Consider the following 25,698-nt stretch of genomic DNA (forward strand, 5'->3'; position numbering starts at 1 on the left):
ATGAAATTGCCCACTTCTTTCCTGGAGTCCTAAAAACTTAACCCACATCTATCTTCAGAAGGACAGGGTTTTCAGGGATTGCAAACCAGATGGGAGTAATTGTTTCCACTCTTAGTTAGTAGCTATTATTTATATTTCAATTGCATGTGGCATACACTTCCTTAATAAGGAGGAAGACCATCCCTGCCTTGAAAAATATACAAGCTAAAAAGACAAAAACACAAATGTTGAACAAGAGAATGGAATGCAACATACAAGCAAAGTGACCAGGATAATGATAGATGCACACTATGTTTTGATAAATATAAAGCTATTCCCAAATGCCCTTCTATCAAGCCATTATCTCCTGAGCTAACCCTCCTCTACAAACACAAGTTACTTTAATATCTCAATTTTCAAACCTACTAAAATCCTAACTAAACCATCCCCTTTATCCATGAACACTTGCCCTCCCTCAATACAGTGAGCCAAACCTCTGTCCCTCTGCCCTTCCCTGCACCACCCTCCCAAGAACCTTCCGACTCTGCACGCATTGCCACTGAGCAGAGAGATGATAAATCTAACAGGCAGTTCTAGCCTCAGAGGCTCTTGGAGAGTAGTGGAGGCTCTCACCCCACCATACTGTCTGCTAACTTCACTGACTTCCACGGGGAAGCTCTGACCTTCATTCCCCTGCCCCAGCGATTTAGCCTCTAATTATGTTAAAATTCCTGACCACAACCTCGCCCATTTCCCCCTTTCAAAGAGTCTAGAACCACTGACGCTGTAGAACCACCTCCTTCTGGATGCTGTCTGCAGACACGGGTTGATGGGGCCATGTGTCCCCAAAATCCTGGCTCTATAGGAAAAATGGTCAGAGAGAGAGAAGGCTCAGCTAAGCCCCTACCTCCTTGCCACTGAATAGTTCCTTCCTGGAAGATGCTGGTTCCAGTTTAAAAGCCCACACTCCCTTGGAAAAACTAGGGTGGATTCCAGCCCACATGATGCTCCTGGCTTCTGAGACCATGTGTCCCCACAGGCCTGCCTCTGCAAAGGAGGCTCAGCAAGTCCCCTTCCTCTGCCTTTGGTGCACAAGCTGACAGGCTTAAACTGCTCTGGTATATCTTCAGTTTTAAATGAGCTCTAAACAAGCACTACTGCACATGCTGCTTGCTCCATCTGCATAGCTTCAAGGTGACAAGAATAAGGAACTAGACAGCCCTGGTTACCTGCCTGTCTTATCCTCAAATAGCTCTTTGGCAGCACCATGGATGCACTTCTCATTGTCCCTGTGTCACCATTCACTGGAGATTAGCACTGTGAGGATATAACCTGGCAGAGTGGCACTATTGGTAACCTGCGACAATCCACACAGAACTCCTAGGGAGAGTGCTACTTAGAAATAGCCATGGAAAAGGTTTTGGCTAATAGCTTGCCATGGTTTCAGATACTTCTTTTCCCTTGAAATACAAATAATTGCGCTACCTTCATTTCAGGAGCCCAAACAGTAACCCATACCCCACCCACAGTTTCAAGTGTAGCTAGCATCTGGAATATGATTTCTCTAATCCAAAACCAACAAAAAATTGATATTGCCTAATGAAACTGAATATTTACATTACATGAAACAAAGGGCAAAAACATACTCCCTCTTCGAAAAACCACGTGTGCAGGCACCCCCACTGCATCTATGGAGTAACTGATGATGGGTCATTGCTGCCACATTTATTCAGTTGGAAAGTTTCCATCACCTCGTTTCTTTCCCTGCCTTTTCTGCTCTGTTTCAAAAATAGCTCTAGCTTGTTTGCTATGCCACTTGTGTCATTCTGATTTTATGCCCGAGTGGATGTATACAGACAAGCACAGGGTCGATGGAATGCAGTCTACCCGGCTACATACACAGTCACATAGCCAACACAAAGCACACCCTCCCTCCCTCCAAGGCCATCCTGGGAATCTGCTTGTTTTCAGAAGCTCTGGGCTTTAAGAAGTATGTTTATAAAACGCTTCAAAAGGAAGCTGAAGAATGGAGCATAGCCTTTTCAGAAGTAAGGCATCAAGAACAGCAGCTTTATATAAGGCACAACACCAACAGTCTTCTTCCTTAAAATTGCAAACAGAGATTTAACCAAAAGCAATGCACATTTGAATCTTAGTGCGGTAACTAATTAAACCAAGATCTGAAATGCATGCCATGTACAACTGTCCCTGCCCATTCTGCACAAGCTGAAGGTTAAACAGACAAATTGGCTGACTGCACCAGAAAAACAACCTCTTAGCACCAATATAAGGAACAAGTACATCCTGTTGCCAGGAGTAGCAGCAGCTGGGGACAAGGAGGAAGTGAGTATGGAACTCCACTGCCAAAGAAAAATCCAGTGAAAATACTGAAATATGAGAAGCTGTTCAAATGTGATTTTTCCTGTTAGGACTCTTTAATCACTGGATTTTCCTGACCAGCTTACTTTTACAATAAAACCAACTTGCTGGAGTCATTTCACTAATCCCAGATTAATTCCATTGAAATCTGGCAATGTTCTACCTTCCTGAGACAAATAATCTGGAAGCCCAAACTCCCACAGTGTGGCTCCAGCCTGGGAGACCCAGCACGTCAACTATGAACACAAAATGCTGGGGCTGGGAATAAGGGGTTTCACATTTTTGGTGGACTCCAACATAGATCAGAAATTGGATCTACCACACTCCAGTACAAAGTGTGTGAATATTTATTTTTAAAATGTACTTTTCAATACACCATGAATCTCAAGCTCCAAGTCACTATGCACTTAAGAATTTTGCAAGAAGATTTAGTGCAAGATTTAATTACCTACTGGATAACATGATGTATAATAAAAGGCACTCATGTCTTAAAGTGATGCCTACTGACATTCCTATACGGAATTACTGTAAAAGAGATCATCCTCTGCCAAAGACATTCCAAAGCTTATGTCAAAGAGGGGAAAAATATTGTACACACACTTTCCAGGACTCACCAGAGCGGAACAAAAAATTAAAGAGACCAAACTCCAACACACAGTACATCTATGGTCACTGGCATATGTATATTTGTTTCCAAAGTGAAACACTCTATTTGTATCTTGATGTGCTCAATACAAGGATCAGTGATTGTTTTCCATTGGAGAATTGGATTGGAATTCCATTTCCATTCAACTCAATGGACAAGCCCATATCCCAAGCCATATATCTCCCTTTAAGAACATAAGCCTTCCTTTTTGGTGGCTAGCAAATCTCTGCTCTTATCTCTACCTCTTGACCCAGTAGCAAATCCTCTAAACCTCATTAGTAGAATGACCAGCAGAGGGTGAGCCAAACAACATATATGGAAGCACACTCTCAAAGGGCTATGCAATCAACCAACCACTGCGTTCTTACCCATCCTCCTTGCTGGATGATGTAGTCTGCAGCATAGTCTTCTAAATACGTCACTCCAAACTGCAAAAGCGCACTGAGTGGCTCCTGACCTCGTTTTGTCAGCTCCATCAGGAACTGCTGCAGCAGAACCAGAGGCACCAACACCTTCAAAAGACAAACAATGATTGAGAATGATAACATTTCCTAGATTCACCACCACTGTGTGAGAGACGGGAGCATTCATACAGTTCACAAGCTAATGATCTTAGTTATACAAAGCTATGCTGGACTACGTGCTTCAGTTTTACACAGCCATGGGACAAAACCAAAATATAGAACCGTAGGGCAGCAGCATTTCATCTGAGGTGAAGAGATCTCTGCTTTAGAGTAACATCTGTGGGAGACCCTCTTACAGAAGACAACTGCAGTGCATTTTTGTGCCCCATCCCTCCCCAACACAAGATTCAGGTAGATAACTAGAACAGTGACAGGACTCCCTTCCCCCCACAGATGTTGCATAACCTACAACAAATACAGATGGAGGCGGTGAGGACAATTTGAAGGGGAAAACAGGATAGAAACACAAAATGTAACTAAAAAGAAAAGGAGTACTTGTGGCACCTTAGAGACTAACCAATTTATTTGAGCATGAGCTTTCGTGAGCTACAGCTCACTTCATCGGATGCATACCATGGAAACTGCAGCAGACTTTATATATACACAGAGAATATGAAACAATACCTCCTCCCACCCCATTGTCCTGCGAGGAGGTACTGCCCCACACTCTCTGTGTATATACAAAGTCCGCTGCAGTTTCCACAGCACGCATCCGATGAAGTGAGCTGCAGCCCACGAAAGCCCATGCTCAAACAAATTGGCCAGTCTCCAAGGTGCCACAAGTACTCCCTTTCTTTTTGCGAATACAGACTAATACGGCTGTTACTCTGAAACCATTCTTCTATTTTGTCTCCCATCTATTTGGTTGACAGCTAATATGCCTTGCACTGATCCTGGAATTCTGAATCCACATATTCTTTTGTCCTGTCATTTTTGTGGATTCAGAATTCCAGGATCAGTGCAAGGCATATTAGCTGTCAACCAAATAGATGGGAGACAAAATAGAAGAATGGTTTCAGAGTAACAGCCGTGTTAGTCTGTATTCGCAAAAAGAAAGGGAGTACTTGTGGCACCTTGGAGACTGGCCAATTTGTTTGAGCATGGGCTTTCGTGGGCTGCAGCTCACTTCATCAGATGCGTGCTGTGGAAACTGCAGCGGACTTTGTATATACACAGAGAGTGTGGGGCAGTACCTCCTCCCACCCCACATTACCAGCAGGACAGTGGGGTGGGAGGAGGTATTGTTTCATATTCTCTGTGTATATATAAAGTCTGCTGCAGTTTCCACGGTATGCATCCGATGAAGTGAGCTGTAGCTCACGAAAGCTCATGCTCAAATAAATTGGTTAGTCTCTAAGGTGCCACAAGTACTCCTTTTCTTTTTGCGAATACAGACTAACACGGCTGTTCCTCTGAAACCTGTCAAAATGTAACTAAGCAGCAAATTCACAGACACTCTTGGGCAGATACATAGTGTTAGGAAATCCCTTCAAGAAGGCTGATCTGTACTTTCGGAATGGGTGGGAAAGAACAAGAGCCCGACTAGTGTAGCATGGCCTGCACGACACAGGGTTATACCTAATGTTACAAAAGTGTCTTCTTCATAAAATCTTCTCTTCTGTGACCAATTTAACATGTTTGTAGCCTTCCAAAGAAATTCTCCTTTTGTGCTTCCAATATCTATGCTTGGTCTTCACGCAAAAGTGAATTATTTTGGAAAGTGAAGAAAAGTGAGTTGAGAGCATTACATTATATACACATAAGCACACAAACACTTCCTGCTGTTAATACCCCGCTATCCTTGGTTTTGCCTAAGCAGAAAACGGATGAACTTTTAAACTTGGAGTTTATCCTCCATGAGCATGTAAATTGCCCTTAGTGCCAAGTTTGTATGTAGCACTTTGCCAAGTTTAGAGAAAAAATGGTTTGAATTAGTATCATCAGCACTTGAAAAAGGCACATTGAGCAGGCACAGGAGAAACCATTACTAAGCTTTAAAGTGCCCGCTGCCCAATAAATGCACTGCACATCTATTCTCCATAAGGACTGACCAGTCCCGTAAGGAGTCACTAGAAAGTGGTTTATGAGGAAAAGGTTTGGTTTCTGGCCACAGGAGCCAGGTCAAAGTCAAGACGATCTCCTAGAGTGAATTCCAAATGCCTGTTTTCCTCTAATGGGGAGGCTGCTACCTCCTCTTCCTCCAGCCTGAACATCTTGCTCCAACCAGCCTCTCCCCTCTGGTGGTCCTGGCCATAATCTCAGGGTGGAAAACAGGGAAAGCGACATGGGAAAAACAGGCCAAGGGTTGAGTCTGGTACAGAGCGCAGGGTAGACTCCTACTCAGATGTACAGCTGTGAAAACCCAGATGGGGCGCATAAAGATGCCTGCTCATTGGGTGAGAGGTATTGGGTGTTTTGGCTGTGTCATAAATATAAAGGGAAGGGTAAACACCTTTAAAATCCCTCCTGGCCAGAGGAAAAACCCTTTCACCTGTAAAGGGTTAAGAAGCTAGGATAACCTCGCTGGCACCCGACCAAAATGACCAATGAGGAGACAAGATACTTTCAAAAGCTGGAGTGGGGGGAAGAGAAACAAAGGTTCTCTCTGTCTGTGTGATGCTTTTGCCAGGAACAGAAAGGAATGGAGTCTTAGAATTTAGTAAGTAATCTAGCTAGATATGCGTTAGATTCTGTTTTGTTTAAATGGCTGATAAAATAAGCTGTGCTGAATGGAATGTATATTCCTGTTTTTGTGTCTTTTTGTAACTTAAGGTTTTGCCTAGAGGGATTCTCTATGTTTTGAATCTGATTACCCTGTAAGGTAGTTACCATCCTGATTTTACAGAGGTGATTCTCTTACTTTTTCTTCAATTAAAATTCTTCTTTTAAGAACCTGATTGCTTTTTCATTGTTCTTAAGATCCAAGGGTTTGGGTCTGTGTTCACTGATGCAAATTGGTGAGGATTTTTATCAAGCCTTCCCCAGGAAAGGGGGTGTAGGGTTTGGGAGGATTTTGGGGGGAAAGACGTTTCCAAGCGGGCTCTTTCCCTGTTATATATTTGTTCGACGCTTGGTGGTGGCAGCAATAAAGTCCAAGGGCAAAAGATAAAACAGTTTGTACCTTGGGGAAGTTTTAACCTAAGCTGGTAAAAATAAGTTTAGGAGATTTTTCATGCAGGTCCCCACATCTGTACCCTAGAGTCGAGAGTGGGGAAGGAACCTTGACAGGCTGCCTGACAACTGAACATGGAGGATGGGAGAGGTCGTCAACAGGGAAGAACAGAGTATATTACACCTACCCTTACCATCTTAAAGGTTCATTCATACAGTTGTGACTGAGATAGCACTTTCATTTTAAAACCACATTTTCAGATACTTCTTGCCCTTTTGGAATGAAGCTTCTCACACTGTCTCAGCACAGAATGGGACGGGGAGAGTCAGAGGAAATTTCATACAGCTTTCTGAATTCCAGATCTACATGAACACTTATTGTATGGCAAGCTGAGATGTAACTCCACAGAACTCCACTGCACGATGCGCTACCTATCCGTGTGGACCCTGCTACCCACATTAAAATTTTCCTAGTGCACACTGATGTTTCAAAAAAATAAAACAGTGTTAAGGCTTTATTCCCTCAGGTGCTTTAGGCACACGTAGGGGGCCAAAATAGTTTTAACTTTTAAACCTCAAACATGGCATATGCTTAGCCCTCAGTGAGGAACATGTACTTTAAGCTGGAAGGGAAAAAAGACTAGTTAGGTAATGAAGACGCTAGAATGAATACTCGCATATTACACATGACAGTGTCTTTCTTCCCTTGCCTGTTAAGCATTTGATCTTCCCGATTCTCGCTAAACCTCAGCAGGCCTGAGGAGTGAGACACCAAATTCAGATCTTCATCTTCAGTTCCATGCACAGCAGCATACAAGGTCTGATTCTGCTCCCACTGACATCAATGGGAGCTCTGTCATTGACTTCAGTGGAGGCAGAATAAGGCTGCCACAGTGCTACCACAAGGTTGGATTAAAGAGCCCACAACATCCCCATCCTGATTAAATCACAGTTACCTTTTTATATTTATTATGTGCGAAAAGGATGCATGACTATAAATGTCAGAGTTGAGATTTTACCTACACAAAAATAAAAAAAAAAAAAATTAAGTCCCATAAGCTACCATAGCTCTTTCCACCATTGTACATAAGCATTAACAGGGCCCTTCATTACATGATCACCCAGATTATATGCAGCAATACTAAAGGCTATGTGCATTATAGTGCACAGAGAAAGTGTGCTATTTAGAACTAAGTAGAACTTGTCAGAAAATGGGAGTGGGGAGAGTAGGGAAAACATCATACAAATTATTCAACACAAAAAATTTTTTTGATTAGGAAAACGGTCATCCGCAACTTTCTGACGAGCTGTAACAATGAGATAATTCTCCACTGTAGTTACACCACTACAATTCCACTAAGTAAGCAAGGTTACGCCAGTGTAACCAAGAAGAAAATTTAACACAAACAGTACACAACTGAATCAGGTTTTGAAGGGGCAGTGTAGAAAAAACAGGATAGCTCCTTTATTTGTGTAATATTTCACAGTAGTTATATATCACATGCACCCTTTAGCAGGCTCATTCTTAATGTCCTATTGTCCAGCTTCATGATTATGTGCACCTCCTTTTCTTACAAACTGCCAGCCCATTCACCTGTTTAGTTGAGACTCAATTATCCCTTACATAACTGGTATCCTCTGACCCAATTCACAAAACCGAGATTCTACCGCAAAATTATTTGGACTGGTATATTTAAGGAATTACATTTTTTGCAATCATGTATTTTTGAGGTATAGATAAAAATAAAAGTATCTAGCTCACAGATTTCAGATATGGCTGGGTTTCTTAAAAAAAAATTGGATGATTAGATCTTCTTAAAGAGACTATAATTTACTCTTTGACATAAGGCTGCTCCTAAAAAAAGTTAAAGGACAACATTTAAACAGCACAGGAGAAGCCTTAAAGCGCCTACATGTTACTTTCATATCACAGACACTGATGAGAAAGCATTTTTCACTATTGAAATTCCCTTATCAAGAACCAGAACATTAAATCTTTAATTGCTAAATCTTGCTCCTGTGTGACATGCATGGAAGAATTGATAGTCTCATACATGAATCTACCAAGAGGGTATTTTCCTCTGATCTGTCTTCTATCCCAAACCCACAGAAATGTCTTAAAAAGAAAAGGAGGACTTGTGGCACCTTAGAGATTAACCAATTTATTTGAGCGTAAGCTTTCGTGAGCTACAGCTTACTGGGGGGAGTTGGGGGACTCAGTTTGGGGGGACCTTGGGACTTCCTGAGGGTTTGGGAGGGCTCAGTGCTGTAGCTCAGGAAAGCTAATGCTCAAATAAATTTGTTAGTCTCTCAGGTGCCACAAGTCCTCCTTTTCTTTTTGAGGATACAGACTAACACGGCTGCTACTCTGAGAAATGTCTTAGTGTCTGAAGACTTTCATTTAGAATACAGTCACTAGTTAGTCAATCAGCCCCTTCAACAGTCTATACATAGAGTCTAGAGTTACTGGGCAGCTCTGTCATATTGGAAACATTCTACAGAGTTTTCCATTGAAAATAACAAATGCAGCTATATTTAGTATGGTCTCCTGTCTGCTCATGTTTGCATGGTGCATAAGTTCGGTTAAAAACTGTACTGTTTAAATATGGCACATGTTCCTGATTTTATACCACACTGATTAAGCGCATGTGCATACTTATTTCTCAGTCAACTAATTTGATCATTGCAGACCAACACCGACAGAGAGATTCTGTGCTGGGCCTCACAGAAGGTGCAGTCAAGGGTGAAAGTGTATGCAAAGGTTACTTTGAGTCATCATCATGCTAACTGTATTCTGGGCCATCTAGGGTTCAGTATGGCTCTTAGTGTAAATTAGCTCTATCCAACTTGATTATAGGCTGTGTCACTTCCCACTCCTGTCTCTAGGCCGGGAGCTGAACTTGGAGCAGCACCGGGCCAAGAGAATTCTTCCCCAGCCATTCTTCCCACACCTCTATGTCCCCTATATGCTGCCATATCAACCAACATACAAGGTCCAGGATAGGGACCAGAATCAGAACCTAATTTTACATAATGTAGAGAAGCTGAACTATCTGTGTCGGGATCTGGGAGCCATTCCTAGCTCTTTCACAACTTAATGACTTTGGGTATCACTTAACTTCTCTGTGTTTCAGTTTCGCTATCTGTACAATGGGGAAAACTTACTTCACATGGGCATTGAAAAGTGGTTTAAGATCCAAGGCATTCAAAGTAATAAGTATTTTGTATTAATTTTATATTCAAGATATCCCTGACTGTTAAACCAGTATCAAATCATGGTGGAAACTGGTTTACTTCTGACACTGGGTTCCTCACCATGCCTGTATTGCTGAAGGGCATCACGCCGTTTTTCATCTGGCAGAAGAAGGCTCAAACTAGTTTGAATGTGAAGGTTTTTTTCCAGTACTAGTCACAGGCTATCTGTGGCAAGAAAAGCACTGCACTGCACAAACTGCCAGATGCTATGCTGAGCAAAATGGGTGTCGCTTTTTTTTTTTTAAATAAAAAAAATTACTTCGTCTTTCCAGCTTCCATTTTATTTTGTCTAACCCAGATAAAACATAAACCCAGATAATATACGTGCCTAAGCATTCCACTTGCAGGAAGACAAATGCATTTGTGTTTAAGCCTTAGATGACTGTTTTCTGCTGTACCTCCTGTGCATCTTTGGTTCCTTAATATGCCATGTAATCCTTTGGAACAGATGTGTTAAGCAGCACGGAAGGGGAGTGAAAGTTTTTTGTTCAGATGCTTACTTTTAGTCAAGCAAGGGCTTATTTCAATTCACTATCCCTATTCAGTATATTACTAAAAGGCTAACTGACTTCTCTGCAAGGAATGGCATTCCTTGGCAAAAGCAAACTTGACAGGGAACTTAAGTACAATATAAGATCCGATGTTACTTCATGCATGGGTGATGAAAATTTTGAAGAACTATTCTCTTTAGAAAAAGCTGACATCAAATCTGCTGTCTTCCCTCAGATTTTTATTATTGCGGACATTTTGCATGGAAACAGCATCTGCTCCTACTATTGGTTTCCCCTCCTGAAATGACATCCCGCTATTTGCAACAACAACTTCAGGCAGCAGAAGTGAACATGAGGAGCAGATAATCTCCTAAGGGAAACAAACAGTCTCCATTTCTATGCAAAGTGCCCCTAGTAATACAAATACAAGAGTAGACAGACGTCTGACATAAAAGCAGGTTTATTTCTCAATTGAAAGCTTTTCAAACTTTCTTTCCTCTAAAATGTTTGGAGCTCTGAGAATATAACCGGAATTATCATAACAGAGCACAGAGCAAGCAACCAAAGTATTCTTACCAGTCAACCCTCATACTTTGTAGTAGACCAACCGATTAGATTTGACAAAACATCTCAACTTATAACTACAGATTTTTCTAATTTATCTTAGCAGCTTCTTCTCCAAAGGGGAAAAAACAGTTAAGGAGAATTAGGAAAGATTTACGCTGCTGTAAAAAGACATGAGAGTTGTTCTCTCTTATCCTAATTGTTGTATTTCTAGAAAATGCTGTCCCGAAAAGAGAGGAATTTAAGAGGAAATGAAACCAATAAATTCTTATTCCATCTATTCAAACAACAAATATTGTTAGAGGAACTGCTACACATTCCTGGAGGATAAGGATGCCCCACAGAATGATGTAGGCATATACTGTATTTATACTATAAACTTTCCACTCTGGTTTGCTGAAACAGTATCTTGTGGACTAAAAGTTTTGCACTGGAAATAAAACCAGACAGCTCTGGATGGCTAACTCTAGCAGGTCCTATGGAATATTTGTTCTGATGAGGCTGCTCTGCCGAAAAAGATGCAAGCATCTAAGACGTATTTTGGTTGAGATTCTCAATCAAAAGCTAGTTTAGGACCAGAAACTCCATTGGCTGGAAGGGGCTGCACAGGCTTGTAGTTTAAAGGGCTGAATAACCAGACCCAAAGGCGGAAGATCTACTTGACGTAGAGTCTAAGGCTGCAAAATCTCAGTTCTAGTAAGTTACATGGGTAGCAGAATTTCAGTGCAGAAGATTTTAGAGGATTTTAAGTTATGGAAATAAAATACTCTTATTATGATTAATTATTTATTTGCGTATTTAGTTAATTAAGGTATTTCTTATGTTTTGGTAATTACTTTTGAAGGCCTGGGTCATTATTTTCTACTTCTTGTTGTTGTTATACTTGTAAATGAATCTGTTTTTATTGTTTCCTTACATGGTGGTTGCAGTCAAGGAAGGAGGATAATATAAATCTAAATTGATTATCTCCAATAGAAGATACTTAACATGTTAAAGGGAACAAGAAAATAGCCTCTCTCTCTCTGAAACTATTATACAAGAAACAAATGAGAATTAATTTGGGGACAACAATTTTATTTTACATTAAAACCACTGACAGAAAATCCAAATTCTATGTTCCCATTAGCTAAGTGGTCTATATTCAAGATTGACATATTGCACATGCTCAGACGTACTGTTTTAAAAAGAAAAGAAGGACTTGTGGCACCTTAGAGACTAACAAATTTATTTGAGCATAAGCTTTTGTGAGCTACAGCTCACTTCATCGGATGCATTCAGTGGAAAATACAGTGGGGAGATTTATATACACAGAGAACATGAAACAATGTGTGTTACTATACACACTGTAACGAGAGTGATCAGGTAAGGTGAGCTATTACCAGCAGGAAAGCGGGGGTGGGGGGGAACCTTCTGTAGTGATAATCAAGGTGGGCCATTTCCAGCAATTGACAAGAATATCTGGGGGGGCGGGGGGAATAAACATGGGGAAATAGTTTTACTTTGTGTAATGACCCATCCACTCCCAGTCTTTATTCAAGCCTACGTTAATTATATCCAGTTTGCAAATTAATTCCAATTCAGCAGTCTCTCCTTGGAGTCTGTTTTTGAAGTTTTTTTTGTTGAAGAATTGCCACTTTTAGGTCTGTAATCGAGTGCCCAAAGAGATTGAAGTGTTATGGAGAAGTATCCCTGATAATGTCACGGCAAACCTGGTGGCTGAACTTTGTGACTTTGTCTTCACCCATAACTATTTCACATTTGGGGACAATGTATACCTTCAAATCAGTGGCACTGCTATGGGTACCCGCATGGCCCCACAGTATGCCAACATTTTTATGGCTGACTCAGAACAACATTTCCTCAGCTCTCATCCTCTAATGCCCCTAACTCTACTTGCACTACATTGATGACATCATCATCATCATCATCATCTGGACCCATGGAAAAAAAGCCCTTGAGGAATTCCACCATGATTTCAACAGTTTCCATCCCACCATGAACCTCAGCCTGGACCAGTCCACACAAGAGATCCACTTCCTGGACACTATGATGCTAATAAGCGATGGTCACATAACCACCACCCTATACCGGAAACCTACTGACCGCTATGCCTACCTACATGCCTCCAGCTTTCATCCAGACCACACCACATGATCCATTGTCTACAGCCAAGCTCTAGGATACAACCGCATTTGCTCCAACCCCTCAGACAGAGACAAACACCTACAAGATCTCAAGCAAGCATTCTTACAACTACGATACCCACCTGCTGAAGTGAAGAAACAGATTGACAGAGCCAGAAGAGTATCCAGAAGTTACCTACTACAGGACAGGTCCAACAAAGAAAATAACAGAACGCCACTAGCCATCACCTTCAGCCCCCAACTAAAACCTCTCCAACGCAGCATCAAGGGTCTACAACCTATCCTAAAAGAGGACCCATCACTCTCACAGATCTTGGGACACAGGCCAGTCCTTGCTTACAGACAGCCCCCCAACCTGAAGCAAATACTCACCAGCAACCACACATCACACAACAGAACCACTAACCCAGGAACCTATCCTTGCAACAAAGCCCGTTGCCAACTGTGTCCACATATCTATTCAGGGGACACCATCATAGGACCTAATCACATCAGCCACACTATCAGAGGCTCGTTCACCTGCACATCTACCAATGTGATATATGCCATCATTTGCCAGCAATGCCCCTCTGCCATGTACATTGGTCAAACTGGACAGTCTCTACGTAAAAGAATAAATGGACACAAATCAGACGTCAAGAATTATAACATTCAACCCCCCCCCACCCCACCCCGCTGTTCCTCAGACGTTCTTGTCAATTGCTGGAAATGGCCCAACTTGATTATCACTACAAAAGGTTCCTCCCCCCCGCCGTCGCCCTCCTGCTGGTAATAGCGCACCTTACCTGATCACTCTCATTACAGTGTGTATGGTAACATCCATTATTTCACGTTTTCTGTGTATATAAATCTCCCCACTGTATTTTCCACTGAATGCATCTGATGAAGTGAGCTGTAGCTCACGAAAGCTTATGCTCAAATAAATTTGTTAGTCTCTAAGGTGCCACAAGTCCTCCTTTTTCTTTTTGCAGATACAGACTAACACGGCTGCTACTCTGAAACCTATGTTTTAAAAAAAGGTGGCTGATGGCACACACAAAAGGATGATATCCACCAATAGTGCCTGTGTAAAATACCTCCTTTGATAAACTAAATTATTAAATAATTAGACATTTGTAACTTTATCATTTGGGCAATATTTTACAGCTCTTCCCCTTAAGCCCAAACACTATATTTACATACATATGCAGACATACATGCTCCAGCGATCCCTTCTTATAGCTTGTGATCCAATAAGCTGCCTAGCTGACAGGATTCTGAGACCATTACGCCACTGTAACTGTGCCTCAGTGGGTCACAACTGAGGATGCCAAATTCAGGATGAACTGATGAGAAATAGGTCAGTTACACCCCAAGACTGGTGGCTAATCCCTCATAGGATATACCAAACCAGCAACAAAAGTAAACTTCTATTTCACCACACTGGCTAGCAAGAAGACAAAGGCAGTTTCCTCAGGCATTCCAGTTCTTATACCACCACCAAAAATACTGAATTCAGAGATGAGTGGTTCTTTACCACCAGTTTAATCAAATAGGTTTTTCTGATCCCGAAGGACCAGTCCCACACCCAGGTCAATATATAAAACTTAGAGGATACCCAAAAATCACGCTGATGCCAATCCTTTAGTACCTAAAATCTGAAGGAAGGAAGGAAGGAAGAAAAGTTAAAATTGGTTAAAGGAATCAAATACATACAGTAATGGCAAATTTCAGAGTAGCAGCCGTGTTAGTCTGTATCTGCAAAAAGAAAAGGAGTACTTGTGGCACCTTAGAGACTAACAAATTTATTTGAGCATAAGCTTTCGTGAGCTACAGCTCACTTCATTGGATGCAATGGCAAAGTTCTTGGTTCAGGCTTGTAGCAGTGATGGAATAAACTGCTGGATTAAGTCAAGTCTTTGGAATACATCCACATCTTCGATAGGTCATTCAGTCCTTTGTTCAAAGCTTCAGTTTGTAGCAAAGTTCCTCCAGAGGTAAGAAGCAAGAGTGAAGACAAAATGGAGGTGTTTCCAGGGCCCTTTATAGCTTTTGCTATATGGAGGGCATCCCTTTGTTCTTACTATGGAAAATTACAGCAACAAGATGGAGTTTGGAGTCACATGGGCAAGTCCCACGTCCATGCATTTCGCCTAGTCACAGCAGGAAATTCCATTCAGTGTAGATGGGCGTCTCCCATGGTCCATTGTCAGTTAAATGTTCCTTTGATGGGTCACTCAATTTGACTAGTCCCTCCAAGATGTGCTGGCTAGCTACCTTGTGGGCATTACCCCAGGAGTAAAAGTTTGAAATCCAAGTATAGAGCCAATACTTATAACTTCAAATACAAAAATGATACATGCATACAGACAGCATAATCATAACCAGAAAATCTTAACCTTTTCATTGACACCTCACTTGACACCCTTTATACAACATTTGCAGCAAATATACAACAGTGGTTGCAACAATGATCTATATGGTCATATTTTAATCAGATAACGTCACACCCCCAACGCAAAACTGATGCAGGAAGTGGTGTTCCAGACATTACTGAATGCATCACAGGGGTTTCCCATTCTTGGTTCTCTATTACTAAAGCTTCTAACCCATGGGTGGGCAAACTACGGCCCACGGGCCATGTGTGGCCCACCAACTGATTTAATCCAGTCCCTGAGCTCCTGCTGGGGAATAGGGTCTGGGGCTTGCCCTGCTCCTGCCGGGGAGCGGGGTCTGGGGCTGCTCCACACTTGCGTGCCACGGCTCTGCATGGCTTCCGGAAGCAGCAGCATGTCCCCTCTCCGGCTCCTACATGTAGGGGCAGCCAAGGGGCTCCACACGCTGTACCTGCCCCAAGCACTGCCCCCACAGTTCCCATTGGCCAGGAACTGCAGTCAATGGCCTGCAGGGGCAACGCCTGCGTACAGGGGAGCGTAGGAGCCGGAGCGGGGACATACTGCTGCTTCTGGGAGGTGCTTGAGTTAAGTGCTGTCTGGAGCCTGCACCCCCGAGTCCCTCCTGCGCCCCAGCCCCCTGCTCCAGCCCTGATACCCCACCCGCCCTCCGAATCCCTCTATCCCAGAGCAGAGCACCCTAAACCCCTCATCCCGAGCCCCACCCCAGAGCCTGCACCCCCAGTCAGAGCCTTCCCCCCTTTGCCTCTGTGCCCCCAACCCCCTGCCCCAGCCCTAATCCCCCTCCAAACCCCTTGGTCCCACCCCGGATCACCCTCCTACACCCCAAAGCCCTCATCCCCAGCCCCACCCCAGAGCCTGCAAAGCCCTCACCCCCCCACACACCCCAATCCCCTGTCCCAGCCCAGAGACCCCTCCTGCACCCTGAACTCCTCATTTCTGGTCCCACCCCGGAGCCCACATGTCCAGCCAGAGCCCTCACCCCCTCCTGCACCCTAACCCCAAATTTGTGTGCATTCATGGCACACCATACAGTTTCCATCCCCAGATGTGGCCCTCAGGCCAAAAAGTTTGCTCACCCCTGTTCTAACCCAATATTAGAAGTATCAGTGTATAACAGAAATGGTTTATCAAAATCATGTTTAATAATATTGTTGAATCCCTTTACAAACCCAAGGTAAAACCTGGTTAGACCAACAGTGGACTGAATATGTTCTTGCAGCATAATTCCTGCATGTTTCATGTGATCTTGCCAAAAGCTATCAAAAATAGCTAATTTATCCATACAAGCTCTGGCAAATGTTTGGAACCCAATTAACATTCAGTCAATGTAGATATTAATGTTCTTCATAGTATAGGAATCTTGGCATTTAGCCATGAAAGCAATATTATAGTGTGCCTCAGTTTCCCTTCTCATACAGCACATTAGGTCTGCAATGTTTTTTCTCCTGTGTACAGTTTTAAGACTAGTTATAGGCACTAACTTTGAAATATCAGTATCACAAGGCCTTTTAACATAAAGTGTGTTCTTATGCATCACTCTTAACATGTTCAAGGATTTTTTCAAAAGATTAGGCACATTGTACATTTTTACCGGGGTTGACATAAAAATCAAATACAGCAGAAGGCTAAACCTTAACAGTAACACTAAATTTGTTACAAGTCAGTGATTATAAGTATTTTGGTCATACCATGCCTTTTGTCTTACTAAATCTCTTGGCTGGCCAAGTGTATCCTCAGTGCTACCATCTATGGGGCAAATCTTCCCCCTCCCTTGTTAGCCAGGTAGATTGTATCAACCCAGACACTAGCTTTCAAATTTTCATGTGCTACCAATTTCAAGACTGGACACTCATTCTTCCACACAGCAGGACTGGGTCCTTCCCCCCCTCCCCCCACCTTTTTCCTAGAAGGTTGAAAACAAACTTCTTGCTCACAGGAATTCTTTTGCTGGCTAGAAAAACAACAAGGAGTCTGGTGGCACCTTAAAGACTAACAGATTTATTTGGGCATAAGCTTTCGTGGGTAAAACACCACTTCTTCAGATGCACCTGATGCTAGCTAGCTGTATTCACCAACTGCAGACCCTCTGTGCTATAAACATCTACACAGACACTCTCCTGAGTGCTTGCTTGTGAATTCACTACCAGCAGCAGCTTAGAGACTGGACTCTGTTTTAAAGAGATACCAAACAAATCCAAAGTGTCTAAGGGTGAGAGTTTGCCTGCTCTCCCATGCATCCTTGTGGGTTCAGTCATAAGGCTGTTCTGCTCTGAAAAAAACAGCAACACAATCTTTCCTCAGTACCTGTCAGACTGCTTACTCAAAGAATTAGCATGGAGACATTTATGTTCCAACAACATAGTCTCTCCCCAACAGGCTGACCAAACACAGCCACTTGGTCATCATAGGGCTGTTTAAATTCCCTGACAATTTTCATTCCATCTGAAACCTTCTTAAAGCTACCCACATTAGGTCTTTCTAATGCAGAGTAAGTGGATCAATTTTCAACAGAAAAATTCTGGCTGCTAGGAACTGAAACTCTCTTGATCAAATCACTTTTACCACACCCCTCATTTACAGCAAACTGCTTGGAAAAACTACCATGAAGATTTTTCCTCTTCAGGAATCTTTTAAAGCAACAATTCATCTTTCACAGAAATTCTGCCCTTACCCTCTTCACCTAGGACTTGTTCTAAAGGAACGTTTTCCTGAGCAACAACAGACTCTTTCTGGGTTTCACTTAAATCCAGAATCACCTCTGGCCCATCAGGAGGATTTTTACACAACCCCCTTTTAGGTAAGCTGATAGACTTACTAGATAAAAGGTTAGAGGCACTCTCTTTCCCTTTGCCACATACAAGCTTAGGAATTGTTTCCTCCTTGTTACAAGTTTCCACACGGTTAGTGGGTAACAGTCAAACACCTTCATGCTCTCCTTGTGCCCTGGCTATGATATCAACCTGGCTAAACGGACAGTTGTCATACCTTTACCCAGTAACACACTATCAAGAGGCAAAATAGAAGCACCAGAATTGTCTGGGATCTAGTTATGTCACCAACTGGATGCGACCTAGTTATAATGTCATTCTGCCTAGCAGACACAAACTTAGTTAAATCCATATCCAGCTCTGGAACAATTGGTACATTTTCAAGTAGCATAAACTGAGAAGCACTTTGTCTGCTTCACAAAAAACTAGCGAAACTTTTCCTCAGCAGGCATGCTGCTATTCAAAACAATTGGCGTCATTCTTTCCTTTGTCCCAGCACTCCTGGCTGATTTCAGACATATACTTAGGGCTAGTCTACACCAGCAATGCTAAAGCTCTCCCAGCGCTCTTTAAAAAAAAAGAATAAAAAAAATAAAAAAAACCAAAACACAATACCACCACACACCACACCTCAATGAGGAGCGTAGCTCCCAGCGCTGGGGCACTGTTTACACTGGCACTTTACAGCGTTGTAACTTGCTGCGCTCAGGGGAGTGTTTGCTCACACCCCTGAGCAAGAAAATTGCAGTGCTGTTAATTGCCAGTGTAGACAAACCCCTTAGAAAGTGAGACAGCTTCTCTAACACGCAAGTTGCCACTCCCAACAGATAAACTGCTGTTCTCCACATTATACTGAGCTACTTTAAACAAATCATTTCTACCTTTTTTAGACTTACTTTCACAAACTTTACTTGCCAACAATCCATCACCTATAAAAAATTTACCTCTTTCTTCTTCAATTAGGGCTTCAACCTGACCATCAACTTTAAGTTGTTCTAGAGAAACCTTTTCTCCATAAACGAGCTTTCTCTGTGCTTCATCTAATTCCAGATTTACTTCTGAGATATCAGACAGACATTCAGAAATTTCATTCACAGACAAACAGCTATTTTTCACCTTCCCCAGGTTTGAGTCACCCTCTCCCTGGCCATAGCAAAACCAGTTAAACACAGACAACTGCTCAGAGTAATACAACATACCAACATTGTTATGAACTGGACCTGCTGTTCTTCCATTACTTTTTTGATTTGGAGCTCAAGTCTGTCAGTTTCTTGCTGCATCTGGCAAACACTCTCCTCAGCAGCCAGCCATTCCATATGTCTTGCATGGGCTTCTCTTTTTCTTTGAGCAGCTTCTTTTTCCATTTTAGCGATCCTTTCTCTAGCATCTCTTTCCAGCTGGGCCAAGGCTTCCTTCTCCTGCCTTCTAAGTTCTGCCAGTCTTTGTTCATGTTCAAGACACAGGCTCTCTCTCAGGGCTTGAAATTTGATTGCTTCTGCTGATGCCTTCTGGCTCATGGTCACTGATCTTTAACCTTTAAAACTCTCAATATCAAATTTTGAATAGCGTGGGGTTCTGATCCAAAGCTTAATTGACTGGGTTCTGTGGATCCTAGCCAGACTATGCCACTGTAACCGTGCCTCAGCGGGTCACAATTGAGGATGCCAAATTCAGGATTACCTGTGGCACCCTAGAGACTAACCAATTTAAGGTGCCAAAAGTACTCCTTTTCTTTTTGCAAATACAGACTAACACGGCTGCTACTCTGAAACCAAAAATTCAGGATTGTGATCCAATAAGCTACCTAGCTGACAGGATTCTAACACCTACGGTAGCTGCAATGTTGCGCTCCTAGTTCATTGATAGTTTCTGATGCCAAAAACTACTGATCAGTTAGCCATTGGATGAGAGACATCACCCAGAATGTCAAAAGAGAAACCTCAACTCATGATAATCGATTCTGCAGCTGATTTAAGACCCTGCATTTGAGAAAATTATATTTAGTGCAGCTCTTGGAGTTTACACCTTAGTCTTCTGCTTTTTCCAGTTAGCGTAGAGAAAAATATAGTGCCTCACTATCGTCTCATCAAAGTAGATGTCTGAGCGAGAGAGGTGCAACTATTTTAAAAAAATGAGAAACACTAACATTTATCTAAGGGTGGCTACTGTTACTGATGGAGCCTTGTTACTGGTCAGAGTCACATGACCATATGAGCTAAAAAGCTTTAGAGGACAGCACAAGAGGCAGAACACATATGGCAAGATGACTTACAGGGTATAAAATATGCAGACTTGAATATTTTTAAGGCCCCAGGAAAATCTATTGTCCTTTCAGATGAAAATGGATCTCCATCAGGAAACTTATGCCTTAAGTACAAGCCTTACAGTCAAAGGTATTACTTCTCCACATGTAGGGTTGATCCGTTTTCAGCATAAAACCTCAATTTCCATATAAATGATAAAAGTAGAAGATAGCTGTAATACACAAGTACCAGATAGTTAATTTGTTTTTTTAACTAGTGTTATGTCTTCTAATGACATATTAGACAGAAAATATATTAATGCAATGCTAATGTTCAGATTTTAAATTGAAGAAGTCAGGAAATTCAGAATTGAACTTTGTGGGAACTTCAATTCGGGATCCCTGGGCTTATGTTTTTTCATTTTGTATTACAATCCCATCAGATCTCAAATTAGGCAGGGTCAAGCGAAATTAGCACTATTAAAAGTATCTCAATGCAGCTATCACTTACATCAGTAGGAAGTAGTTTTGGCATTCAACACGTAGCACTCTTTGCTGGGTCAATGCTGAACCAATGCTCCAGCTAACATCAGGCTGGACCTATGCTCTCTTCCGAATGAGAAAAAAGGACCTGGCAACTTGTGGCCATTAAAAATCTCAGCTTTTGTGTGCATACACAGAAGGGTAAAAATAGAGTGTTAGCCTCAGTGTAATGGCCATATTCTCACTAAGGTAATTATATTAGGCTCCCCAAATTCCATACTAAGTTTCAACAAGAAAAGAATAACTTTTTGTCTTGCTCTGCTGCATAGCGTAGCTGTGTACTGTTAATAAGTCACTGCATTTCATCCCAGAGGTGGCTGCGTTTGTCTTCTAGATGAATTCCATTTATAGATTTGCATTTCATTTTGCAGTCTTGGGATCCACTGAGAAACATATCTCAAGGTAGATGGATCATACAATGTAGTGCAAATTGGAATGCAGAGGCCTCAGATTATAGAAAAGACGCAGTTCTGCTGTATCAGCAAAATCGCCTACCACATATTGCGCGATGACATAATAAAAAGCCCTCTTGCAGCTCATACACCTATGATAGTGATGCTGAGGCTGCTACAGGAAGCTTAACGCAATTTTCTGAGTCATTAAAACCTCAAAATCTTGGAGCATGTTATTATCTTTACTTTTCTCAGAACTAGATTAACAAGTGAAAAGAATTTAAAAAGTCAACAAAACAACTGAGAAGCGATTGCAGAGAAGAATAATGGAAACACTTCTCAATATTCACTACAGAACTGCTACAACAGCAAATGCTTCTAGGGAATTTTAAATTTTTAATAATTGGCATCCAGGCATCAATGTTAAGCGACAGCAGCTCTATCTCTGTCTTACTACTTACCCAACACCAACATAAGAAGATTAGATTAACAAATAGCAAATGCATTAAAGTGCAGTCCAGCAAAAAAAAATACAAAATTGCACATCACAGAATCACAAAACTGGAAGGGACCTCGAGAGGTTATCTAGTCCAGACCCCAGCACTCGTGATGGGACTAATTAACATATCTACACACACCTTTTTGAGGGGAGAAGATATTGGACTATAACCCATTTATTTCTGGTTCCGAGATGCTTCTAAATATTTGAAGTCCATAGGTCTGTATATCCTGCTATGGGAGCATTATAGGGCAAATCCTCCCCATTAACTTCAAAGTGTTAAGAACTCAAAGGTAAGATAATTCGTTTATTACCTTGCTCCATCCACTGGCATGAGCGTCTGTCTCCAGAGTGCGTTCTCGGTATTCCTGATACGTCACTGGCCTGCAGGAATTAAACCAACACCAAAGGTTATAAAGGGAAAAAACAAAGATTAAAATTCTTTCAGTTCCCAGGTAACTAAAGGTTCACACATCCACTGCATGCAATTACAAAGCATGTCAAAATGAAGCTTAAAATTAAAGTGCCGCTTAAAAATTAACCAGACAGCATTGGTATCTCAGTGCTATAATCCAGAGTTATTCCTTCAGTAAAACAAAGCAAATTCATTTTTAGGGAATTAGGTAAAGAAAAACTGATCTTCCTGCAAAGGGGAAACTATCCTCTGGCATTAATGGTCCATAAGCTCTCCATTTCCTGCTTACCAGTTACCAATGGGAGTGGGGAAATTAATGGAAGATGAAAGAACTCCCTGTCTGTATGAGGCCATCTGAAAGATATAGTGTGTATTTCTAAAGGAGCACATAGATGGTTAGCAAGATCTGACAGTTTGTAGAGCACTGCAACAAAGACAATTTTGTGCTAAGGGTTTAAGTACAACTAAGATGGTCTCTGAGCATATATCATATGCTAGGCAAATGAAAGATCTACAGAACTACTTTTACTGTGCACAGGTAGCTCACATGGGTCACCCAAACACCAGTTAGCCTGCAGAGATCTTAGCATAGAATTCTCATTAGCACTATGTACTGCATCAAGAAAAAATTAATGGGGAACCAAATCAGTGCTTAGTACTCATTCTTTCTCTAAAAAGTTAGAGAAATGTCACCATTAGCTGATGTGACAGTCTATTGGTGGCACTATGCACTTCCATACACAAGACAACTTCATTTCTTGGCCCAATAAAAACTGAACATAAGGGAAGATGTTGCATTTATTAGCTTCTGAAGATGGAAGACATAGTGGCTAGACCACATGTTTCAGCTGGGCAGATCAAAGAACAGAGCTGATTGGCTCCACAACCAGTCTTAGTCAGATGCTCTAGATGTAACGAGACCTTTTCTGTGGAACTGAGGGTAGCATCTTTGGGATTCAGTCTGGTGCGATCTTAGCTGGTCTATGTACAAGTGCAAAGAGACCCAATTTGCATACTCAAGAAACTGTGACAATCCACTCTCCATTAACACCAGTTTCATTTATTAAGTCAGCAACTGGACCACTTGATTCATTGCAAGAAGGTAGTCTAGTCAAGGAACTACTTACACATCTCATTATCTCCCAAAAGCCTACCTGACGGTCACTCCCCTCATAAGGGCCTATAGATCCCTCCCCAGTGCCCATACAAGGTACTCTAGGCCCACAATATCAGAAGTAAAGAAACTTGGTAACTGATACTCTGGGCTTTTAGTACCTCGTCATTTAAAAATATCAGGAACAGCTACGCAAGAAGAGTTCTGGAAGAGTAATGCTCAAAGAACAGGCAGAGGACACCTGAAAATCTCAATTTCCTCCTATCCCCATTACTGTATACATCTACAAAATCAGAAACAGTGTAGCCCAAGCTTTTCCAGTGCTGTCTTCACAGCCATATTTATATAGATAATCTCCCAAACTGGTTCATCAGAGCCCAAGTTTTCTATCCACAATTTTTGGACATCAGATACATTGTCATCCAGTGCAACCAGAATAAGAGGAAGTCAGTTTGGCTCCCCTAAACCCAGATTTGCTCATTCATACTAAAAAAAAAAAAAAAAAATGGCAACCAAAGCAACTCTATCTCACACTAGCACTTTAGCCAAGACACTGGGACATCAGTTACATGCCCTATTAGAATTTAAACATTGATTCCTAAGATGAAAGGCCAGTTCTTTATTCACTCCAGATAGCCCAACTACCCACTCTCTCTTGAAAGGATGCAGTCAATCAACAAGTAAAATAACCCCTTTTCTGTCTCATGTGGGCTCCTTGAGGATCCACCCCACTACACAAAATTTTTTATTTTTAAATAACAAAAAAAACTGACTTACATTTAAACACGTTTCTGCGCTACCTGAATGTAACTTCTCTATTATTTCCTACTTGTCCCTCATTTTAAAGGCCAGGAGCGTGACAAGCTGAAAGGTACGTTCCTACAATGAAAATGTGGAAGTAGTTCCATTGGCAGATGTGCAACCAAGACAAGTTTAGCAACATCTGGGTACCTAAAATACAGAGATATCAACAACATTAGCCCCATGGTATTGCAGTTATAGCATCCAGAACCTAACATTAAGACTGAGTATTGAGTGGAGATGCTAATCTGGTTTCAGTCCAGTTTCTAGGAAATTTATGATTTGCTAGATATCAACCAGTAGTTTACAGTATGTCAAGTCAATCTTGGAGGCTCAGTGCTCAGAAGTTAAAAGGGTTTGAAAATTGCCTTAATGTTCAACACAGCAAAGGGAGTGTTTGTGCTAGATAGATAGACACAGATAGAAATGAAGAGGGCAGGCAAAGGAAGATTGGAAGAGAAACAATACCAAAACAAAGTGCAGTCACATAACCAGCATAATAGCAACTGTAAGAATTTAAAGGGAAAAAGTACCTTCCCACTGAGCAAAGCAAATGACAACTTACTTGCTAAGCAGGATCTGTAGGGCTTTGTGAAGAGGTTCTTTCAGTTCCTGGGACACTTTCTCTCCAAGATGAGCTAAGCAATCTTCTATTGAACTCTCTGGATTGGCAGGACTGAATACTGGAGAAGTGTGGCAGTCAAACCCTGTGCTGGTGAAGGCTGAGGATAAAGCAAAAAAAAACAAAAACCCCAAAACACTAAATACAATTAGCCACAAAACTGTTCAGACACTAGTCAAAGTTTATTTCACACAGTAAAATGCTTGGCTTCAGAGTAAGAGCACACTTGTATAACAATTTCAGGAAGACACACCAGGGGCAAATTCAGCCTGAAATAATTAAATACATGGAAGTCTCTGGGCCAAAGCATCCCCTCTAATTTCTTACTTAGACCTTTGTGTTAGCAGGAAGATCCATTCATATATGTGAATTGTAAGCTATACATATTTTGCACAATCACTGAAAACGACCTTTAAGTTACACTTTTTCACAGTTATACCCACTGTGAAAGTTACATCATCATTTACATCACTGCTGAATCTGGCCACAGATGTGGCTAGTTCTGCAACAATGCCTGAGTGCAATTCTTAAAATTATATTCTGTTTGACTAAAATCTTTTCCATCTCTTAATTTCTAATGGGTCATCTAATCCACCCCTGCACATGGAGTACTGTTGCCTACAATAAGTTACCCAGTGACTGGAATTTTAATACCATGATCAATGATAATCATAGACATCACAAATACTGTGTACAGACCAGGTGTCCAAGCTGACCTTCACTAAGATTATGGTTTGATGTTATATACTCATAAAGCTAAAAACACATCAGCTAACAGTCAATAGCATTATTAAACCAATATAACAGGGCATTTTAGTGTTCATTAAGTATTGGAATTTACTGTGACACTGAATTTAAAACTGTAAACACAAA

General features: G+C 41.6%; 1 protein-coding gene across 6 annotated transcripts in view; it reads right to left on the bottom strand.

Annotated features, from left to right (window-relative positions):
* Positions 1-25,698, bottom strand: part of BCL2L13 (BCL2 like 13) — a 114,418-nt gene that overhangs the window by 54,215 nt on the left and 34,505 nt on the right. For 5 of the 6 annotated variants that reach the window (XM_048828259.2, XM_048828268.2, XM_075122292.1 and 2 more), the window contains 3 exons: positions 24,769-24,925; positions 22,188-22,257; positions 3,373-3,516 (listed from right to left, as the gene is read on the bottom strand). In XM_048828259.2, coding sequence (XP_048684216.1) covers positions 3,373-3,516; positions 22,188-22,257; positions 24,769-24,925 — 371 coding nt within the window. Of the gene's footprint in view, positions 1-3,372; positions 3,517-16,552; positions 20,673-22,187; positions 22,258-24,768; positions 24,926-25,698 lie in introns of those variants that run through there. The other variant, XM_048828278.2, reaches the window with a different exon arrangement.

This window comes from Caretta caretta, chromosome 1, assembly GCF_965140235.1.
Source record: "Caretta caretta isolate rCarCar2 chromosome 1, rCarCar1.hap1, whole genome shotgun sequence".
NCBI lineage: Eukaryota > Metazoa > Chordata > Testudines > Cheloniidae > Caretta > Caretta caretta.